The 22885-nt window shown below is 37.8% G+C and overlaps 1 protein-coding gene and 1 long non-coding RNA gene across 3 annotated transcripts in view; one reads left to right on the plus strand and one right to left on the minus strand.

Annotated features, from left to right (window-relative positions):
* LOC106005065 overlaps positions 1-22885 on the plus strand; it is a 45736-nt gene that overhangs the window by 9857 nt on the left and 12994 nt on the right. The window lies entirely within an intron of this gene.
* On the minus strand, positions 16639-22116 carry GAPT (GRB2 binding adaptor protein, transmembrane). Its single transcript, XM_004744621.3, has 2 exons — positions 21422-22116; positions 16639-18437 (listed from the first exon to the last, which is right to left on the minus strand). Exon 2 carries the CDS (start codon positions 18424-18426, stop codon positions 17566-17568), a length of 861 nt encoding a protein of 286 aa, XP_004744678.1. The 5' UTR covers positions 18427-18437; positions 21422-22116; the 3' UTR covers positions 16639-17565.

Raw genomic sequence — 22885 nt, forward strand, 5'->3', positions numbered from 1 at the left:
CTAAGTATTTGTTACGTGTCTGAAATCACTTTATTCTACTAAGATCATTAAAGTCACTTGTTATCAATTTCATGATCTTGATGTTCTGTAACTTCCTTTCTTTACAATTGTAAGCATCTAACGGAAGGTGCTTTTATTCAAGATATACTGGCAATCTTCCTATCTTTCATATGAACATCAGTAGATAGTCATTCACTTAAAGTGGAAAAATTCCAAAATTCCTGGTCTGTGAGGCATTTTTTAAATCTAGTCCATTAAACACTGATTTTTAGGTCCAGCTCAATGTAGTTATCCTTAGAAGACCTAAAAATAAATAACAAGACAAAAATGCGGAAGTAAATTAAATAAGTAGCACCACTGAGCCATGAAACCTGGAGTAATCAGACCAGTCCATTAGCATAAGGCCTAGTAGGTCTGGACCCCTTCTTGCTGCTACACAGACATTGTTATGTTTCAGAGATGATCACTTAGAAGTCAGGAAAAGAGAAGGAAAGACACATGGTTTTCCAAATGTTACACCACTCAGACTTCAATAATGGGACTGTCTGAGCCATGCATTGAAGAAACAGCTATTTCAGTACATGGTACACTGATACTATGATAGTTTGAGGTTAGTGTTTTTGACATTGGGACATTTTGAACTACCAGCTTTTGAAATTATTAGCAAGCAATGGTGCAATGGACATCCTCCCTGCACATCTGTACCTTCTTTTATCCCATCATTAACGATGTCTCTATTTCTGAGTGAAGTCCAAACTCTGACCTTATCCATCAGTTTTGCCCATTCCAAATTTCAGATGTCTAAACGACATGACGCAGACAAGTATTAAATGGTGAGCTGTGTGGGTGAAATGCTTCCAAAAGACATCAGGGCAGGAGAGTTCATATATAAAACATCTACATCACCTAGAGAAAGAGTGTTAGGAAAAGGAGCTGGGAGTCAAGGAAAGAAACATGGAGAACAAGAATGAGTATACAAGAGAAAAGGAACCTGTAAAGAAGCATTAGAAAATAAGAGTGAGCAAGAACACCATGCTGCAAAAGGGACCACACAGGGGGAGCACTGAAAAGTGGATATTGGACTTAGCATCCTCTGAATTTTACAAACCACCTACTTACTGTGGCTTAGAATAGTGATTAAAAATGTGGAAATAGGCATAATCTCCCCTCATTTCTTTTCCTTCTGCTGCATGAGGCCCAATGTTCTGATCTCCCCCGGGGCCAAAGCACCTGGTCTACTCTGTTCTCATTCTACCTGATGAGGCACCACCTCGCTCCACTGATTTGGGATCACAGAGACAAACCTTGCCTGTATTAAATGCCAAAGAAGTCTTATGACATTTAATTTACATAAAAGTGTTTCCTGATATAACCTTGCGTGTTGGTAATGCTCAAAATACTATATGTAACTCTTTCCATTATGTCATTTTTCAAAGTATTTCAGTAATTCCACTACAAGTGTTAAAAAAAACCCACCTTATGAATTTGATTAGCAAACATAATTAAGCATATCTTATAAGCAAAGTACTGGTGATCAAGCAGGAAGTAAGACAAGAATGTTTCTTTCATGGAGTTCCATTCTAGGTATAGAGAAGAGATTAAAATCACGCACTAACATTTACCAGGTAGTGGTAAGTGCTATGACGGAAACTAAGCAGGGTTAAAAAGAGTCAGAGTAAAAGTGCAGGTTGTTTCAGACGGGTTTGTCCGCTCTGCGTCGCCACTTCATCAGGGAACTAAATGAGATGAGAAGTTCACAAAGTCAGTATCTGGGGAAGGGGAACCAAGCATGAGAGAATGTAATGTCCTCAAACTGAGCGGATTTGAGGACTGGCAAAGAGGCTAATGTTTGCATAAATAACTTCTATGACGAGGTTATGTGTGATTGCTGACCTTTTTACTAGTAGCCAATCATCTGCATATGACCAGGATATAAGGGCAGACCACTTCTACTTTTTATATCATTATCATTCAGAGTAATCAAAAACCCCTAGAGTTTCAACTACCACCTCTGTTCAGATATATCCCAAATGCCTATTTCATCCGTGATCTCTCTTCTCAGCTGTAATCCTTACTTTCTAACAATCTGCTGAACCCTCTAACCTGAATATTCTGCTCTCATTTCATTCTCAGCCTAACAAAAAGGCCCAATATACACATATGGGACTTTCTAATGGAGAGAAAGGGGGTAGGGATAGAAAAACAACTGAAATCACCGACAAATTTATAAATTTGATGGAAACTATAAAATCACAAATCTAAGAAAGCTTTGAAAAATGCCAAACATAAAAATATGGAAAAAGACCATACCAAAGTACATTGTTATAAATTTCTGAGAAATGCTGATGAAGAGAAAAAAATCTTGGAATCTGTCAGAGGACAAAAAAATATATACAGAAAATCAGTGATAAGAATAACACTGGGGGGGTGCCTGGGTGGCTCAGTGGGTTAAAGCCTCTGCCTTTGGCTCGGGTCATGGTCTTGGGGTCCTGGGATTGAGCCCCGCATCAGGCTTTCTGCTCGGCGTGGAGCCTGCTTCCTCCTCTCTCTGCCTGCTTCTCTGCCTACTTGTGATCTCTGTCTGTAAAATGAATAAATAAAATCTTAAAAAAAAGAAAAAAGAATAACACTGGGGGCACCTGGGTGGCTCAGTGGGTTAAAGCCTCTGCCTTCAGCTCAGGTTGTGATCCCAAGATCCTGGGATCAAGCCCCGAATTGGGCTCTCTGCTCAGTGGGAAGTCTGCTTCTCTTCCTCTCTCTCTGCCTGCCTACTTATGATCTCTGTCTGTCAAATAAATAAATAAAATCTTAAAAAAAGAATAATTGAACTTATTATTAGACAAAAATACAGTCTAGAAGACAGTGGAACAGTATGTTTACTGCTGATCTAGAATTCTATACCCAGTAAAAACACATTCCAAAAATGAAATGAAATCAAAATTTTTTCAGATATGTAAATGATGAAAGAACTCAGCTATAGCAGCCTTTCACTGTAGGAATTGTTTAAAATCCTTCCAGCGGAAGGAATATGATATCATGTGGAAAGATTGATCTAGAAGAATGAACATTAGCAATGGTAACTACAATGATAAGTAAGTGGGTAAATAGAAAAGACTCTTACCATTTAAACTTCTTAAAAAGATAACTGACTATTTAAACAAAAATAAGACCAAAGTATTGTGAATTCATAACATATGCAAAGGTAAAATGTATGAGAAATATAGCACAAAGGCTTAGAGGAGAACAATGGGAGATGACTTTTGTAAGGTTCTTATACTATACATGAAGTGATACATAATCTGAATGTGAACTAGCACAGTTAAAGATGTATAATATAAATTCAAATGCAACCACTAAAACCCCCATAGGGTTAGAGCTAATAAGCCAACAAGGGAATAAAATTAAATTATTTTTAAAACCCCATTATTCCAATAGAAGGAAGAATGAGAAGAAAAGGGAAAACAAGGAACATATGGGACAAATAGAAAGTAAATAGTAAGATGTCATATTTAAAGCCATATTAGGGAAGGGGTTAAGATGGCAGAGGAGTAGCAGGCTGAGACAACGTCAGGTAGCAGGAGATCAACTAAGTAGTTTATCAAACCATTCCTAATACCTACAAATCCAACAGGAGATCAAAGAGAAGAAATGCAGCAATTCTAGAAACAGAAAATCTACCACTTTCTGAAAGGTAGGACCAGGGGAGAAGTGAATCCAAAGCGACCGGTAAGATAGACCGCAGGGGGAGGGGCCGGCTCCCAGCAAGAGGTAGAGCAACAGAGCACAAAATCAGAACTTTTAAAAGTCTGCTGCACTGTGGGACATCACTCCAGAGGCTAGCTGGAGTGAAGCCCCTGTGGGGACAGAGTGGTGTCAGGTCCCGCAGAGTCACAGAAGGATCAGGGATATCTGAGTGTCACAGAGCTCACAGGTATTAGAGCGGGGAAACTGGCTACAGAGATGGAGCCGAGGGTTTATCTTAAACTTGGGGTTATCTTAAACTGTGATCTATGACACATTCAGGCCACTGCTCTTTGAACAGGGACCCCACAATATCCAGGGAGACCCCCCCTGGAAGAGTGCAGGGATCTGCAGGGTTTGGAGACTCCAGGCAAGGCTGTGTGCCAGAGACAGAGACGCTTGGTCAGAGGTTGGGCGAACTTGGAGCGCGGCTGGAGGCCAGGGAGACGGGAGTGATAGAGCGCTTTTTTCCGAGGGCACAGTGAGGAGTGAGGCCCCAAGCTCTCAGCTCCTCCGGGCCAGAGACTGGGAGCCCGCCATTTTCATTCCCATGCTACAGAACTTGACAGAAAGCATTCAGGGTACAAAAGCTCCCCAAAGCGAACAGATTACTTAGCCCAGATCCCTAGCGAGGTGTTGCAATTCCTTCTTGGGCAAAGACACTTGAGAATCACTATAGCAGGCCCCTCCGCCAGAAGATCAGCAAGAAATCCAGCCAAGACCAAGTTCACTTACCAAGGAGGACAGCAAATTCCAGAGGAGGAGAAAGAAAAGCATGGAATTCATGGCTTTCTCGCTATGATTCTTTAGTCTTGCAAAGTTAATTAAATTTTTTAAATTTTATTCTTTTCTTATGCTAAAATTTTATTAACTTTTTCATCTTTTAATTTTTTTAACTTTTTCATCTTTTAATGTTTTTTAACTAGTTTATCTTAACAATACCTTTCATTAAAAAAATCTTTTTGAAACTCCATTATTATAGTCATATTTTATCATTCATTGTATCTAACTTTATCTTGTGTATACTTTATCTTTATAAAGTATGTATTGTGTATACTTCATAGTATGTATACTTTATAGTATGTATACTTTATGTAAACTTTAAAGTATACTTTAAAGTATGTATTTGTGTATACTTTATACTTTAACTTTATATATGTGTATACACATAGGGTTTTTTCTTCTAAAAAAAATTGGGATACAACTTCTTCTAATAGATCAAAATATACCATAAATCTAGCACAGGGCTTTGTTCTAGTCTCCAGCCTGAGCAAATTCTCTCTACTTTTTTTCTTTATTCTCCCAACCAATTTATCGTATCAACTGCTTTTTTTAGAAATTAAAAAAATTTCTTTTCATCTTTATAGTCATATACCATCCCTTCATTTTGTTTACCCTTATTTTGTGCGTGTATGTATGTATGTGTATATATATTTTTTTTCTTTCTTTAAAATTTTGGGGGGTAATTTCTTCTAAGAAACCAAAATAGTCCCAAAATTAAGTGGGTGACTCTGTTCTATTCACCAGTCTAATATATATTTTTCTTTTTTATATTTTTCTTTATTTTTTCTTTTTAAAATTTTTTTTTCTGAACTTTTTACCTCCCTTCTTCCCCCACAATTTGGGATCTCTTCTGATTTGGTTAAAGCACATTTTCCTGGGGTCCTTGCCACCCTTTTAGTATTTTATTCTCTCCTTCATATATTCTTATCTGGATAAAATGACAAGACAGAAAAGCTCACCACAAAAAAAAAATAAAAATAAAAAAAGGCAGTACAGAAGGCTAGGGACCTAATCAGTATGGACATTAGTAATATGTCAAATCTAGAGCTCAGAATGACAAATCTCAAGGTGCTAGTTGGGCTTGAAAAAGGCATGGAAGATATTAGAGAAACCCTGTCTGGAGAAATAAAAGCCCCTTCTGGATAAATAAAAGAACTAAAATCTAACCAAGCTGAAATCAAAAAAGTTATTAGTGAGCTGCAATAAAAATATGGAGGCTCTTACTGCTAGGATAAAAGAGGCAGAAGAGAGAATTAGTGATATACAAGACAAAATGATGGAGAATAAAGAAGCTGAGAAAAAGAGAGACAAACAACTACTGGACCATGTGGGGAGAATTCGAGAGATAAGTGATAACATAAGATGAAACAACATTAGAATAACTGGGATAACAGAAGAAGAAGAAAGAGAGAGGGGAACAGACAATATATTGTAGAGAATTATTGTAGAGAATTTCCCTAATATGGCAAAGGGAACGAGCATCAAAATCCAGCAGGTGCAGAGAACTAGGTCCACACCCCATCATCTAATAAGACTAGGTCCACATCCCATCATCTAATAGTAAAATTTACAAGTCTTAGCGACAAAGAAAAAATCCTGAAAGCTGCCAGGGACAAGAAGTCTGTAACATACAATGGTAAAAATATTCGATTGGCAGCGGACTTATTACAGAGACCTGGCAGCCAGAAAGAACTGGCTTGACAAATTCAGAGCACTAAATGAGAGCCAAGAATACTGTATCCAGCTAGGCTATCAATGAAAATAGAAGGAGAGATAAAAAGCTTCCAGAACAAACAAAAACTAAAAGAATTTGTAAATACAAAACCAGCTCTACAGGACATATTGAAAGGGGTCCTCTAAGCAAAGAGAGAGCCTAAAAGTAGTAGACCAGAAAGGAGCAGAGACAATATACAGTAATAGTCACCTTACAGGCAACACAGTGGCACTAAATTCCTTTCTCTCAATAGTTACCCTGAATATAAATGGGGGAAATGCCCCAATCAAAAGACACAGGTCATCAGAATGGATTAAAAAAAAAACAAAACCCATCAAATGCTGTCTACAAGAAACTCATTTTAGACCCAAAGACATCTCCAGATTTAAAGTGAGGGGGTGGAAAACAATTTACCATGGTAATGGACATCAAAATAAAGCTGGGTGACAATCCTTATATCAGAGAAATTAGATTTTAAGCCAAAGACTATAATAAGAGATGAGGAAGGACACTATATTATATTGAAAGGGTCTGTCCAACAAGAAGATCTAGCAATTTTAAATATCTATGCCCCTAACATGGGAGCAACCAGCAACAAATTAATAACAAAGTCAAAGAAACACATCAACAAGAATACAGTAATAGTAGGGGGCTTTAACACTCCCCTCACTGAAATGGACATATTACCCAAGCAAAAGATCAATAAGGAAATAAAGGCCTTAAATGACACACTGGACCAGATGGACATAACAGATATATTCAGAATATTCCATCCTAAAGCAACAGAATTCACATTCTTCTCTAGTGCACATGGAACATTCTCCAGAATAGATCACATCCTGGGTTATAAATCAGGTCTCAACTGGTATCAAAAGATTGGGATCATTCCCTGCATGTTTTCAGAACACAATGCTCTGAAGCTAGAACTCAATCACAAGAGGAAAGTTGGAAAGAACCCAAATATATGAAGGCTAAAGAGCATCCTATAAAGAATGAGTGGGTCAACCAGGAAATTAAAGAAGAATTGAAAAAAATTCATGGAAACAACTGATAATGAAAACACAATGGTTCAAAATTTGTGGGACACAACAAAGGCAGTCCTGGGAGGAAAATATGTAGCAATACAAGCCTTTCTCAAGAAACAAGAAAGTTCTCAAATACACAACCTAACCCTTACACCTCAAGGAGCTGGAGAAAGAACAGCAAAGAAAGCCTAAACCCAGCAGGAGAAGAGAAATAATAAAGGTCAGAGCAGAACTCAATGAAATAGAAACAAACAAACAAACAAAAAACCAACAGTAGAACAAATCAATGAAACTAGGAGCTGGTGCTTTGAAAGAATTAATGAGAATGATATAACCCTGGCTAAACTGATCAAAAAGAAAAGAGAAAGAACCCAAATGAATAAAATAATGAATGAAAAAGGCAAGATCACAACCAATACCCAAGAAATACAATTATAAGAACACATTATGAGAAACTATATGCCAGCAAATTTGACAATCTGGAAGAAATGGATGCATTCCTAGAGACATAAAAACTACCAAATCTGACCCAGGAAGAAACAGAAAATCTGAGAGACCCATAACCAGTAAGGAGATTGAAGCAGTCATCAAAAATATCCCAATAAACAACAGCACAGGACCAGATGGCTTTCCAGGGGAATTCTAACAAACATTTAAAGAAGAATTAATTCCTATTCTCCTAAAACTGTTCCAAAAAATAAAAATGAAGGAAAACTTCCAAACTCATTTTATGAGGCCAGCATTACCTTGATCCCAAAACCAGACAAAGATCCCATCAAAAAAGAGAATTACAGGGGCACCTGGGTGGCTCAGTGGGTTAAAGCTTCTGTCTTTGGCTCAGGTCATGATCCCAGGGTCCTAGGATCGAGCCCCGCATCGGGCTCTCTGCTCCGTGGGGAGCCTGCTTCTTCTCCTCTTTCTCTGTCTGCCTCTCTGCCTACTTGTGATCTCTGTCTGTCAAATAAATAAATAAATAAATAGGAATCTTTAAAAAAGAGAGAGAGAGAGAGAGAGAGAGAGAATTACAGACCAATATCCTTGATGAACATGGATGTGAAAATTCTCACCAAAATACTAACCAATAGGATCCAACAGTATATTAAAAGGATTGTTCACCATGACAAGTGGGACTTATTCCAGGGCTACAAGGTTGGTTCAACATCTGCAAATAAATTAATATGATACAGTACATTAATAAAAGAAAGAATAAGAACTATACGATACTCTCAAAAGCTGCTGAAAAAGCATTTGACAAAGTACAGCATCCTTTCTTGGTTAAAACTCTTCAAAGTATAGGAATAGAAGGTACATACCTCAATATCATCAAAGCCATATATGAACAACCTACAGTGAATATCATTCTCAATGGGGAACACCTGAGAGCTTTTCCACTCAGGTCAGGAGCATGGCAGGGATATCCATTATCACCACTGCTATTCAACATAGTACCAGAAGTCCTAGCCTCAGCAATCGGACAACAAAAAGAAATTAAAGGCATCCAAATCAGCAAAGAAGAAGTCAAACTATCACTCTTTGCAGATGATATGATACTTTGTGTGGAAAACCCAAAAGACTCCACTCCAAATCTGCTAGAGCTTGTACAGGAATTCAGTAAAGTGTCAGGATAACAAATCGATGCACTGAAATCAGTTGCATGTCTCTACACCAACAGCAAGACAGAAGAAAGAGAAATTAAGGAGTCAGCCCCATTTACAACTGCACCCAAAGCCATAAGATACCTAGGAATAAACCTAACCAAAGAGGCAAAGAATCTGTACTCAGAAACTATAAAGTACTCATGAAGAAATTGAGGGAGACACAACGAAATGTAAAACTGTTCCATGCTCATGGATTGGAAAAACAAATATTGTGAAAATGTCTATGATACCCAAAGCAATCTACACATTTAATCCAATCCCTGTCAAAATACCATCAATTTTTTCCAAAGAAATGGAACAAGTAATCCTAAAGTTTATATGGAACCAGAAAAGACCTCGAATAGCCAGAGGAATGTTGAAAAGGAAAACCAAAATTGGTGGCATCAAAATTCCAGACATCAAGCTCTATTACAAAGCTTTCATCATCAAGACAGTATGGTACTGGCACTAAAACAGACCCACAGATCAATGGAACAGAATAGAGAGCCCAGAAATAGACCCTCAACTCTGTGGTCAACTAATCTTTGACAAAGCAGGAAAGACTGTCCAATGGAAAAAAGACAGCCTCTTCAACCAATGGTGTTGGGAAAATTGGACAGCCACATGCAGAAAAATGAAATTGGACCATTTCCTTATACCACACACAAAAATAGACTCAAAATGGATGAAAAACCTCAGTGTGAGATAGGAATCCATCAAAATCCTTGAGGAGAACACAGGCAGCAACCTCTTCGACCTCAGCCACAAAAACTTCTTCCTAGAGACACTGTCAAAGGCAAGGGAAGCAAGGGCAAAAATGAACTATTGGGACTTCATTAGGATCGAAAGCTTTTGCACAGCAAAGGAAACAGTCGACAAAATCAAAAGACAACTGACAGAATGGGAGAAGATATTTGCAAATGACATATCAGATAAAAGGCTAGTGTCCAAAATCTATAAAGAACTTAGCAAACTCAATACCCAAAGAACAAATAATCCAATCAAGAAATGGGCAGAGGACATGAACAGACATTTCTTCAAAGAAGACATCCAGATGGCCAACAGACACATGAAAATGTGCTCCACATCACTCAGCATCAGAGAAATACAAATCAAAACCACAATGAGATACTACCTCACACCAGTCAGAATGGCTAAAATTAACAAGTCAGGCAATGACAGATACTGGCGAGGATGCGGAGAAAGGGGAACCCTCCTACAATGTTGTTGGGAATGCAAGCTGGGGCAGCCACTCTGGAAAACAGCATGGAGGTTTTTCAAAAAGTAGAGCTACCCTATGATCCAGCAATTGCACTTATTTACCCTAAAGATACAAATGTTGTGATCTGAAGGGACACGTGCACCCAAATGTTTATAGCAGCAATGTCCACAATAGCCAAATTATGGAAAGAACCTAGATGTCCATCAACAGATGAATGGATAAAGAAGAGGTGGTATACAATGGAATACTATGTAGCCATCAAAAGAGATCTAATCTTGCCATTTGCAACAACGTGGATAGAACTAGAGTGTATTATGCTTAGCAAAATAAGTCAGTCAGAGAAAGACAATTAACATATGAACTCCCTGATATGGGGAAGCTGAGAGGCAATGTGGGGGGTTTGGGGAATGAAACAAGATGGGATCAGGAGGAAGAAAAACCATAAGAGACTCTTATCTCATAAAACAAAATGAGGGTTGCCAGGGGGAGGGGTTAGGGATAGGGTGGTAGGGACATTGAGGAAAGTATATGCTATGGTGAGTGCTGTGAAGTGTGTAAACCTGGCGATTCAAAGACATATACCCCTGGGGCTAATGGTACAGTATATGTTAATAAAAATAAGAATTATAATAAAAAGCCATATTAATAATCACATTAAATGTAAGTGGTATAACTACTTCAAATAAAAGCAGAGATTGTCAGACTGGATAAGAAAGCAAGACCTAACTACATGCTGCATACAAGAAATGCCCTATCAATGTAAAACCAAGAAATGCCCTATCAATGTAAAAGCAAATGGATGGAAAAGATATCCCATGCTACCACTAATTAAAAGAAAGTTGAAATGGCTATACTAATAGCAGACAAAGGATATTTCAGAGTAAAGACTATTGCCAAGAATAAAGACTGTGATTTGATAAAGATAAAGGGATCAAGTAGTCAAGAGGACACAAAGATACTTAATGTTTCTTCATGTAATAGCAGAACTTTAAGATACATAAGAAAACCTTTTTTTAAAAAAGGCAAAATTGTAAGGAGAAACAGGCAAAATCCATTAGTCAGAATATTCAACCATCTTCTCTTAGTAATAGGGCAAGTTGACAGAAAAAAATCAGCAAGAACACAGAGGAATTGACTCAAATACCCATCAGTTGAAGACTGGATACACAGAATGTAATATAGTCATACAATGTAGGATTACTCAACCATAAAAAGGGATGAAATAATGACATGTGTTAAAATGCTATGCTAAGTGAAAGAAGTCAGTCATAAAGGACACTTATTATATGATTCTATTTATACGAAATATCCAGAATAGTCAAATGTATAGAAACAGAAAGTAGAGTAGTGGTTGCCAGCTGTTCGGACAGAATATTTGTGTCCTGGCAGTTCATACGTCAAAACCTAATGCCTAATGTGATGGTATTTGGAAGTGGGACTTGGGGAGGTGATTAGGTCATAAGCACGGTTAGTGCCCTTATAAAAGAGATCTCAGACAGAGAGCTCCCTCCACCTGCTACCATGTGAGAACACAATGAGAACATGGTGATCTAAGAACCAGAAAGTTCTCTCGCCAGACTTTCACCAGACACTGAATCTATTGACACCCTGATCTTGGGACTTCCCAGACTCTAGACCTGGTAGAAATAAATGTGTGTTTAATCTATACTTTTTGTTAACAGCAGACTGAATGAAGACATCAGGGAATGAAAGAAAGGAAAACAGGGAGTGACTAACCAGGGAACTTCTTTTAGGGATGATGAAAATGTTCTGGAATTAGTGATGATATTTGTACAAGTTTGATAATATACTAAAAACCACTAAATTATATGCTTTAAAAAGGTAAAATCTGTGGTATGTAAATGGCATTTCAATTTTAAAAAATATAAAGGACTTGAAACATACTGTCAACCACCTTGAAATAATTGGAACTAAATGCCATTTATAGCATGATAAATTCTTTTCAAGTTCACATGAAACAGAACTTGTGTTAATCCACAGAATAAATTTTAAATCTAAAAGAATTCAAACAGGCGCCTGGGTGGCTCAGTGGGTTAAGCCGCTGCCTTTGGCTCAGGTCATGATCTCAGGGTCCTGGGATCGAGTCCCACATCGGGCTCTCTGCTCAGCAAGGGGCCTGCTTCCCTTCCTCTCTCTGTGATCTCTTCCTTTCCTCTCTCCTACTGTGATCTCTCTCTGTCAAATAAATAAATAAAATCTTAAATAAAATAAAATAAAATAAAAGAATTCAAACATATAAGATATGTTCTCTGACTACTATGAATTTAAATTATAAGTCAATAAGAAAAATACTTGGAAAATAAACATTTGTAAGTTAAATAACAAGCTCCTAAAAACCCAAAGTTCACAATAATAAAAAGGGAAGTTAAAAATATTTTGTGCTAAATAGAAATAAAAACAGGTCAAAATATGTAAGACATAGTTAAAGCAGTACTTACAGGAAAATGTATAGCCCTAAACATCTATACAAACAAAGAAGGACTCAAACCAATGACATCAGCTTCCACTTTAAGAAACTAGAAAGAGAAGAGCTAATTAAAGCTAATCAAACATAAAAAATATAATTAAGGGCAGCAGTCAAGGAAATAGAAAACTTATGAACAATAAAGAAAATCAGTAAAACCACTTAAAAATAGAAAACACAAACTACCAATATCAAGAATGAGGAGATGATACCATTGCATGCAGATATTAGGAAGATAATATGGGGATGTTATAAATAGTTTAATAAATTCAAAAACTTAGGAAAAAATGGACACATTTCTTGAAATATCAACTACTTGAGTTCATTTAAGAATAGACAACTTAATATTCCTATCTCAATCAAAGAAATTGAATTTGTATTTTTGAATCTTCTCACAAAGTTTCAGGCTCATAGAGCCTCACCAAAGAAAACTCTTAGGGAAGAAATACCAATTCTGTACAAACTCTTTGTTGTTGTTGTTGTTTTTAAGATTTTATTTATTTATTTGACAGACAGATCACAAGTAGGCAGAGAGGCAGGCAGGAAGAGAGAAGAGGAAGCAGGCCCTCCGCGGAGCAGAGAGCCGGATGTAGGGCTCGATCCCAGGACCCTGGATCGTGACCTGATCCGAAGGCAGAGGCTTTAACCCACTGAGCCACCCAGGCACCCCTCTGTACAAACTCTTCCAGAGAATTCTATGAGGTGAGCATCACTCTGATGCCAACACTCGATTAGATGACCATATTTCACTCACTTCTTTAGATAGTGGGGCTTAGCCTCCTCCTTCAAATCCAAACAGCAGACTTCTGATGTCTTTAAGGAGCCTCCTTCTACCTGGAAGCTTCTTATTCTTGCTCCAGGGCAGAGAAATCAGGTGATGATTATAATCTAGTACATAATACCTTAACTATGGTCAATGACTCTTAACCTCCAGATATAAAAGCAGTTATCCTCATGTCTTAACAGTAACAAAAGTAGCCAAGTTGATTTTCTGACATATTTTATTATTCACCAAACAGCAAAAACAAAACAAAAGTCAAAATATCATTTTAATGTTGTTCAATAGCTTGCCCGTCGTTGATGAAAACTCATCAACTATGTGAAGTGAAATGTTTCAAGCTGAAGGCTGCAGCAAGCTGAAGAAGCCAGGTGCTCGATGTAGGCCATGCAGTCTTACAGAGATTAGTTGTAAGTCATAGGATATGAAGATGCTTACATCTCCAGAGTACGCAGCAAAGCTACACTCATATTTGATGTTCCTGTCTCCTTTCCTGCATCCCTGACCTCCTTCCTCTTTTAATTGTGGTACAAGTGGTCACTTTTGCTAATAATATAACACAAGCTGCTACTCTCAGTAGATGCAGACAGATTTTATTATCTTTACCTCTCAAGGACATTTTTGCTTTTGGGATTTTAAGAAGGCAGAGAAATATTGGAATAAAGGATGCAAGGAGCTGATAAAAATTTGAAGGAGACAGAGAGGAGAAGAGAGAAGAAGGAGGGAATGTTGGGGTGGGTGATGTGAAGAAGCGAGGGAGGAATGGGACATGAGAGAAAGAAGAGAAGAGGGAATCAAAACCGGAGGGATGACGAAGAATGGAGAGTATGCACAGTAAAAAGAGAAGGTGAATGACATCCTCTTTTATTCCCCTTTGCCCACCGCCACCAAAAACTGCTAGTAAGGAGGGACACCTGCATGGCTCAATGGGTTAAGCCTCTGCCTTTGGCTCAGGTCATGGTCTCAGGGTTCTGGGAGGGAGCCCCACGTCGAACCCCACATCGAACCCTGCATTGGGCTCTCTGCTCAGCAGGGAGCCTGCTTTCCCCTCTCTCTGTCGGCCTCTCTGCCCACTTGTTATCTCTCTCCTCTCTGTCAAATAAATAAATAAAATCTTAAAAAAAAAAAAAAAGAACTGCTAGGGAAAGTAGGAAGAGATTTCAACTGATAAAAAACTTACAATTCATTCAAAAAAGAAGTCAGGATAGAAACTGGATAAAAGATCATAGACTAAATACTTCCTCTACATAGACTTTTACTAGCTTTTCTGGCCAAAGAGAATAAACAAGTATCAAATATTCATCCTACCTCTAGAAAGTGAACTATAATGTATGTGTCAATATATCATTTGTTTCACAATATCAACCACCATTCTCAGAGATCATAAGAATTCATGGTACTCCCCACTGGCCATTCTTTCTCAGGCTCCTTTGCTAGATTCTCCTCACTGATCTACCACTGAAATATTGCAATCTGAGGGGGGACTCCTGGATTCCTCTCCTCTTCTCTTGGTTTTCTACTCTTTGTTCCATGCGATCCCATAAATTCTACTCCTGTAGATACAACCTATATGCTTACGATCTCAATAGTACATATCCAGCTAGGAGCTCTCCTCCAGAATCCAAATGTGTATCTACCACTGCACACTGGATATTTCCACTTGAGTCTCAGGGCATATCAGAATAAACATGTCCAAAATTGATTTTGCCCCTTTGGTAGTAGGTTGACTGACCTAACTTCTATTTACAACTTTCTTTTCCCTTGTCTCCTTTCCTATGAGGCCATCAAAGGTCACAATTCAATTTCCCATCCACTCCAATACCTGGTGGTTTCCATGGATCCGTGTAACTCAATTCTGGCCAATGACACATAAATAGATTATCTCCTGATACTGTCTTTTCCTTTCATCCTTCTTGAGGATCAGAACACATATACAAGGCTTGCAGCTTCCACAATTACTTGGTGATCATGAGGTAATACAAATGAGGCTAAAAGTTACAGCACTAAGGATGGCAGAGAGGAAACACAGAAAGAACATGCATCTCTGATGGTACCATTAGCCTAGTTCACTAGCCCTTAAATGCCTCACTTCAGTGTCCATGTTATTTGAAATAAATGAAGGTGTACTTGTCTAAAACAATGTAGTCTCATTTTCTGTTACTGGCAGCCCAAGTCATTCCTGACACAGCCTCCAAAACTGTTTCGTCTCTGTCTTTCTCATCTCATTGAAATGCTTTATAATTGCCCCTGATGCTCCAGCTAGAAATAAGATGGGTCTTCTAGATTTCTCTGTTTCCCACAACTCCTCAATCCTAACCCTACCCTATCGAACACACAGAGTGAGTCCATCATTAAGTCCTGTGGCCGTTCCTCCAAAGACTAGGGCCGCACTGTCAATGGCTTTCCTAGCACTCAGCTTCCCCAGGCCAGATCAAATGGGGAAGCTTTTCACATGCTGGTACCGTCCCTGCTCATCTCAAATTTGCATGGTTAACTCCTTTTAGCCTCAAGACCCAGCTAAGTGTGTCCTCAGAGAGGCCTCGTTTGACCATCCTATTAAAATTCTTTAGAATTTAATACAGAGAATTAACAAAAAGGTCTTATTTGACTGAGAAGATGAAAGAGGACTACAGAGACAGTGAGAGCAGGAGATGGCCCCTGCACCTGGGCCTGGGATCTGGAGCTCTGACGTTCCCATTTGTCTCCATCTCTACCTCAGGCGCTTGGAGGAGGCTCTATGGAGCTTGCTTCTCAGATTCCAAGGAGAGGGGAGATTCCAGTACCTGGGTGGTACTGGCACCTCTGACAGGGTGCAATCAAGCCCTTTCTGGGAATGCTGGAAAAAACTAGGAACTGCAAACAACTCACAATGCCAGGGTAAAATGCATGGCAATGGTACCCACTGGAGCAACAAGGAGAGTGAGGAAGAGCAAGTCCTTTTGGGTTCCTCTCATCTACCCATCTTCCACATTGCTTCCTATGAATAGAGCTTAATATGGACCCACTTTGCAAAGGACAAATGTGGTGTTTGCAGAGCCTCAGCCTGAAGGATTCAGAGCAGCATATAAAAGGCTGAGTTCAGGGGTAAGATATGATACCTAGCTTAATAAGTAGCACAGTATTTGTTTATTTATTTTCCTTTCTCCCTTGCTAGACAATACGTGTTCAGGACCTATGCCTTTCTTTTTACTGTTACTTACTTTTTACTGTTTTACTCCCAGACTAAAAGTAGATAGAAGGTACTCCAAAAATATTTCTTTAGTGGATGAATTTATTGGATTTTTCTCAAAACTAGTGAGCAAAGTGTACAATTTAATTCTTTGTCAATTGAATAGTACCAAATGCCTCATATGATGGTCTAGGCAGTTGAGTTAAATATGAAGATGAGGCCCTTCCTTGTTATTTAGCAAGGAATTTAAGACTTTCTCATACGACATTAAATCATAAAATGCCACAGAAAGCATTCACATGTTTAAATGCCCAGAGAATTAAACAGGCAGCAAAGTCCACAGGAGATGAGAAAAGGAAAATATAAAGGTAGGTTTGGAATAACTCAGAAGACTTGTGGAAGAAACTGCCACCTGAGGCAGGCTTGAAAGGGGGCAGACAAGCAAAGTCAAGGAAGATGGATGAGTCTGGCAGGTTTTCAGATGTTTCTGATGAAAGCAGAGAAGTGAGAAATTACTAGAAGTCACTGAAAAAGTGAACTCGAATCAAGTGTGGAAAATAGCAGGTTCTGGAGTTAGAATTATAAGCAGTATGTTTTTTGCAAAGAGGAGCCATTGAGAAGTTTTAAGCGAAGGAGTGGTGTGGCACTGGGAATATTTTCTGAATGTAAATTTGGCAGTGTCACGGGAACTGACTGAATAGGTAGCATCTGGAGCCAGAAAGACGAGTTAGAAGACTGACATAATCTTGAGCCAGAAAGAGATGGTGGAGATAGAAATAAGAGAGAAAGGGAACATGTAACATTTAGAAGGAAGAATCAATATCACATAACACAGAATTAATCTAGGAAAAGTTAGTGAAGAGAATTTAACCTGCAGCAATTCACCAAAGGATCAGAGGATGGAGATAGATCACTGAGTTTCATCCAAAGAACATGATTAACAATGATATCCGTGAAATAAAAGTCCCAGTGAATATCCTCTGATAATAAACCCAGTATTTTCAAAAGTTATTATGAATCTGGAAGAATATATATGTCTTCATCTTGAGGGTCTTCAAAAGTACTAAGTTTCTGGAAGTTATAATATTGAGGTGACATCTCATTTCCATAGATATGCTCCTCAAAATTGGTCTGCCAAGTGTTCTCATACAGTTCTTTATCAGTTACCTCTTTATGTTTGGGAGCACCACTTTCCACATTTTCATAGTTGCCATGCGTGTTAGTCCCTCTTCCAGAAGATCTGCAGTGCTTGTTCTGAACTGAGATTTTAGGCCTTGAGCTGATAGTGAGGAAACTTGAGAGTGTTTTAGTATTGTCTTTTCTCCTGCTGCTTCTCCTTTGCAAGACCCTTGGTAAGGGAAAATGCACCGGGTTACCATGTTTCCAGCACCAAACACACCCAATTCCACAGATTAACAAGAGGAAAAGAAGGGAAATTCCTATAGAAGTGGCCACTGGTGTATTTCCACAGCTTTTTAACATTTCTGCACAAGCAGTGTTGTTTCGTGGTATGGGGGAGCCCTTAATGAATTCACAGGTGCAGACAAATGTAATTCCTCTTAGGGTGGAGTTTAAAAATAATCCTGGAAGCTCTTTTTGACATTTCTTTTTCAGATGTGGAAGAACATCATTTGGCAAAGTCCTGATACAATGAGAGGAGAGATTGAATAAACGTAGCCTTGGACGATCCTTCTCGTTGTATGTAATGCTTTTTGCATTACAGTCCTCAATGTATAATTGCACTGTGTCAGGGGGGATTTTAATTGACTTCACCTCACTTTCTATCAGTGAATCACAAGACAAAGCAAAAATGAGTGGAAGATAATGGCAGAGCAGACAACTCAAGAAAGAGAAGGTTGGACGATCTGCCATCCACACACCTCCTATAAATTAAAAAACAAATTAATTGCATATTTATTACATAGCATAATAAAACATCTGTCAATATCTGCCAATATATTAAGCACTGTCATTTAGTGAGTTCCTGACTCAAAAGAGAATATAGTACTAGCTGTTGTGAGAAAAGAAAAAGAGAAGAACTTCTACCTGCTCAAACCTGAGTAGTTTTATTGGATTTTGACAATAATGTTAATAATTTTCAAGTGAAAGACAATGATTTGAATGCAATAAGAGAAAGGGAGAGGATTATACCTGCGAAATAATTTCCATTATTTATCACCTTCTCTGTGAGGCCTTTTCCTTAATCACTCCTTCCTCTGTATTCCCCTATAAATGAGGCCATTCTCTATTATAGCATTACAGCTTAAGTTACAGCAAATTGTGTGTCTTCCCACCTGGTTAAATGGTGGGCAGGGATCAGGTCTTTTCACTGTATATTCCTAGAGAATAGCACAGTACCTAGTGCAGGAAAGAAATTCAGTTGACATTTAATTAAATAAGGGAGTCAAGAAATAAATGACTCCAAATCTTAGCATTTAATTGCTTAAGTCATTTAAAACTTAAGATACATCTTCTAAAGGGTATAGGTGTTTTGTTTTGTTTTAAGATTTTATTTATTTATTTGAGAGAGAGAGAGAGATAGTGAGAGAGACAAGTGGGAGTGAGGGGAAGAGGGAGAAGCAGACTCCCCACTGAGCAGAAGCCTGATGCAAAGCTCATTCCTAGGACCCTGGGATCATGACCTGAGCTGAAGGCAGATGCTTAAGCAACTGAGCCACCCATGCACCCCTAAAGGATATAGTTCATACTTAAAAGAAGAAAAGAGCTCTTTGACCTACCACAAAATATCTAAAACAAACTTTGAATGGCTTTCTATAACTAGTGTTCTCACAATTTGCAGAAAACAACTTTTCAATTAAGATATTTTCAGAATGTTTTCTGCCAAGGCTTTAAAATGGCAAAGAGATAAAAAATGAAAAGTATTCAACCAGACTGAGTGTTGTATTATGATTTTATCAACAAAACGTTATTACTGTATGTTTTCAGCCTAGACACAGAAACAGTTACATCTAATACCATTTTCACTGTTGTTGTTTCTAGTTTTATTGAGATATATAATTGATACATAATTGATATATAATTGATACATAATATTGTAATCAGTTCAAATTATAGCATAATTTGACATATGAATACATATGTGAAATACAACATGATACATATTGTGAAATGATGGCCACACTAAATTTAGCTGATGACCATCACCTCACATAGTATAACTTTTTTCTTCTCATAATAATTTTTAAGATCTACTCTCTTAGCATCCTTCAAATACACAATACAGTGTTGTTAACTATAGTCATCCAAAATTGTTAACAGTGCTTGTGGGATGATTATCACCATCTATTGAATTTCACCATTGATAATACTTAGTTAAGAGCTTATTTTGGATCACCTTCTAAACACTTCTACATGGATTATCTCATTTATCCTACAGATGTCGTATGAACTAGATACTACTGTAATGCCTATTTTAGAGAAGAGTAAGAAGAGGATTAAAGAATTTAACTTCTTGAATAACTAAGAAGCGAATGAATCAAGAGTCAAGTAAAATTTGCCTCAAAATACTATTCTTAACCAAAACTCCATAAATGGCTATGAAGAGCATCTATTGCTAAACTTTTATAGCTTGATTTGCTCTGAGCTTCTTGAGGGACGGAGCTCTTACTTATTTTTATATTACCAAAACCAGTACTAGACAAAGAAGAGCTACTTTCTTAAATATTTGTTAGTAAATGGAGCAAACAGCATTAGGATAACAGTGGCAACAATAAGCAGGGAAAAAATAACCCTACAAAGCTGAGTCCTGATTTTAGTGAGTGTTCACACCTGAAAGTGAACTTTTCTAAATTTTTTCAAGGTTGGACTACATCAATGTGAAAATTTTCAGTTTGGCATTTCACACAAAACACCGAATTACATATGAAATGCAGTTAACTTTTATAAAATTTATTTGATAAAACTGTATGGACAGACATCCTAGATCTAGACGTCTTTGGAACCTTTCTAGGTTCCCTCCTTTATAAAGACCAGATACAAAGCTGGGTCCAAAGGCAAATATTTGGTAAATGACTTTAACCTTTAAGACCTCATTTCCTTTCTAAAAGATAAGAACTGATTGTAGGGATATAAATTATGGTATAAGTGATTACTCATTTAAGTAAAAATTTGGTAGCACATTTGAACTGACTTTCAAATATAGATTAAAATTAATCACCTTTTTAAAATTCTAAGCTTTCAACAAAATGGGGAATGCTGACTATTACTGAAGATTAGGTAATAAATTGCCCTCACCATTTCCAAGATGAGAATTTATTTTTACCATCTATGTTGTGCTATGTGGAAAATCCAGAACATTCCAAATAGGAAAACTGTCAAAGAAGTATTTACTGAGATAAATACAAGAAGACTTTTTAAAAGAGAAGAAATACATCCTTTTTATGCTCTAAAACAACTTAATAGGAAAAAAATCTGAGAGGCAAAATGGAAAGACCTACTAGAATGGAACTCATATGTTAAACAAGAGCCCTTCAAAGCTGGCTTAACACCCCAATTAGTCTCATTTTGCCCAATCTGCAAGGAGGCTGTTTCTGTTTTGGAAAACAGTTCCAACCCGTATCTAACAATTATTCATTTGTCTTTAAATCACAAATGATTGATAGACTTCTAGAATCTTCAAAGGCAGAATACTGCCCATTTGGAAACAAGACAATAGCAAAGCCTAATATTAACGGTAAGCATATACACTGGTAGAGACAGATTAACATCACCCTCAGTTTGTAAACTGATTATTGCCACCGAAGGCCACCTAAAAACTATGGTAACATAAAGTCATTATTTAAAATGAACTTGTTCCTTATAGTTTATTATCAGCCATTAAAATGCCTTAAATCAGGTTCTCACCTACCTTGAGACTGCTGAGCCAAACTCTCCTCTACTCTTTTGGTTAAATCTGCTTTAGTGTTCCTCTTTTTAGTGTTCCTCTTCTTTACCCCCTCCTTCAGATTATTTCATACTTGCAAAGTTTCCTGGTTGCAGAGGAAGTTCTTATCAGATGTACCGGAATTAAGATAAATGGCATGAGTTTTTGAAAAAGGAAGTCCAGCTCTTTATCCTTGTCAATAATTCTCCAGCTACATCAGAAAATGATACCTGGAGCCCAGATGCTTCTTTATTTGCATAATATTTGCAGTCCTCACTTCAGAATCAATAAAAGTCATTTCATTTGCACTTAAAATCTTTTAAGAAGAAAGATTTTGAAATGTAATTACATGGAGGTCTTGTTTGTTTGTTTGCTTATAGGATTGTTAAAACAGTCTTCATTTAAAATACTGTGTCTTAGTGCCACAGGTTATGTTTCCACTTAAAAAGCCAGTGTCCAAATTTTGGTTCAGAAAATGTTAATATTCCTTTACGCTGGTAAAACAGTAATCTCCCAAAGTAGATTCAACTTGATGTGTGACATTTCTGTGATCTTCTAGTAGGTAGAAAGCAAAATGGTTTCACTTTGTTTAATAACAGAGGCCAGCATATTCTGGGCATTCGCTAGGTCTTCTAAACAGTTTGTGTACTACTTGGTAAATACCGACAACAACCAGTGGGAGAGGGTTGCGATTCATCCGATTTTATAGGGGAGTACATGGAAGCAGAGGGGTAACATAATCCCTGCCCAGTGTGGTCTGGCAGTGTGCCTCCGGCACCTGTGTGCTAAACCCCTTCACTTGCTTGTCTCACTTGGGTGATTGAGAGGTTTCCAGCATAGAACCCTTATTTAACAGCATTGCTCAGAGACCAACTCCACAGAGTTAAAAAAAAGAACAGAAAAGGCTGAATTTAAAAAGATGAGATCATAAAGCAATGGAAAGTTTGCCTTTTCAACTGTATTGGAACTTTTCAACCCCAGGGGATTTTTCAACCCCCAGGGGATTTTCTTTAAATCAATGAATTAAAAGATAATATTTCATTACTGAAACACCAACCAGACTTTAGAAGAACAAGACTGTCAATATGGGTTGGGCGTGGATATTCTGCCAGGCATTGTGCTGAGTAATGGGATGCAATAATGAACAAACTCCTTTGCAGCACCTAAAGCCTACTGGAAGGCTGCTATATGCACAGATCGTTTCAGATCAAGGAGGTAAGGGCTAAGAAAGGCATAGTTATACACAGAGGACAGTCGGAATAAGGAACAGAGGCATCCAGTTGAGAATGGTCAGGGAACACAAGACCTGAGCTAATAAGCCTCATGGAATAAAAAGGAGTTAATCAAGGCAGAATAGAAGGGTTCCAGGCTAAACCCCGGAATGAAGGAGGTTATGAAGTGCTGTGAGGAATGAACCATAAAATATAGTACCCTACTGCTATTCCATTC

Source organism: Mustela putorius, unplaced genomic scaffold, assembly GCF_011764305.1.
Source record: "Mustela putorius furo isolate JIRA1106 unplaced genomic scaffold, ASM1176430v1.1 tig00000145_pilon_pilon_pilon, whole genome shotgun sequence".
Taxonomy (NCBI): domain Eukaryota; kingdom Metazoa; phylum Chordata; class Mammalia; order Carnivora; family Mustelidae; genus Mustela; species Mustela putorius.

What these genes read in the sequence shown, in the direction of transcription:
- GAPT (XM_004744621.3), bottom strand. Translation starts at nt 18,426, where the DNA reads ATGGCAGATCGTCCAACCTTCTCTTTCTTGAGTTGTCTGCTCTGCCAT.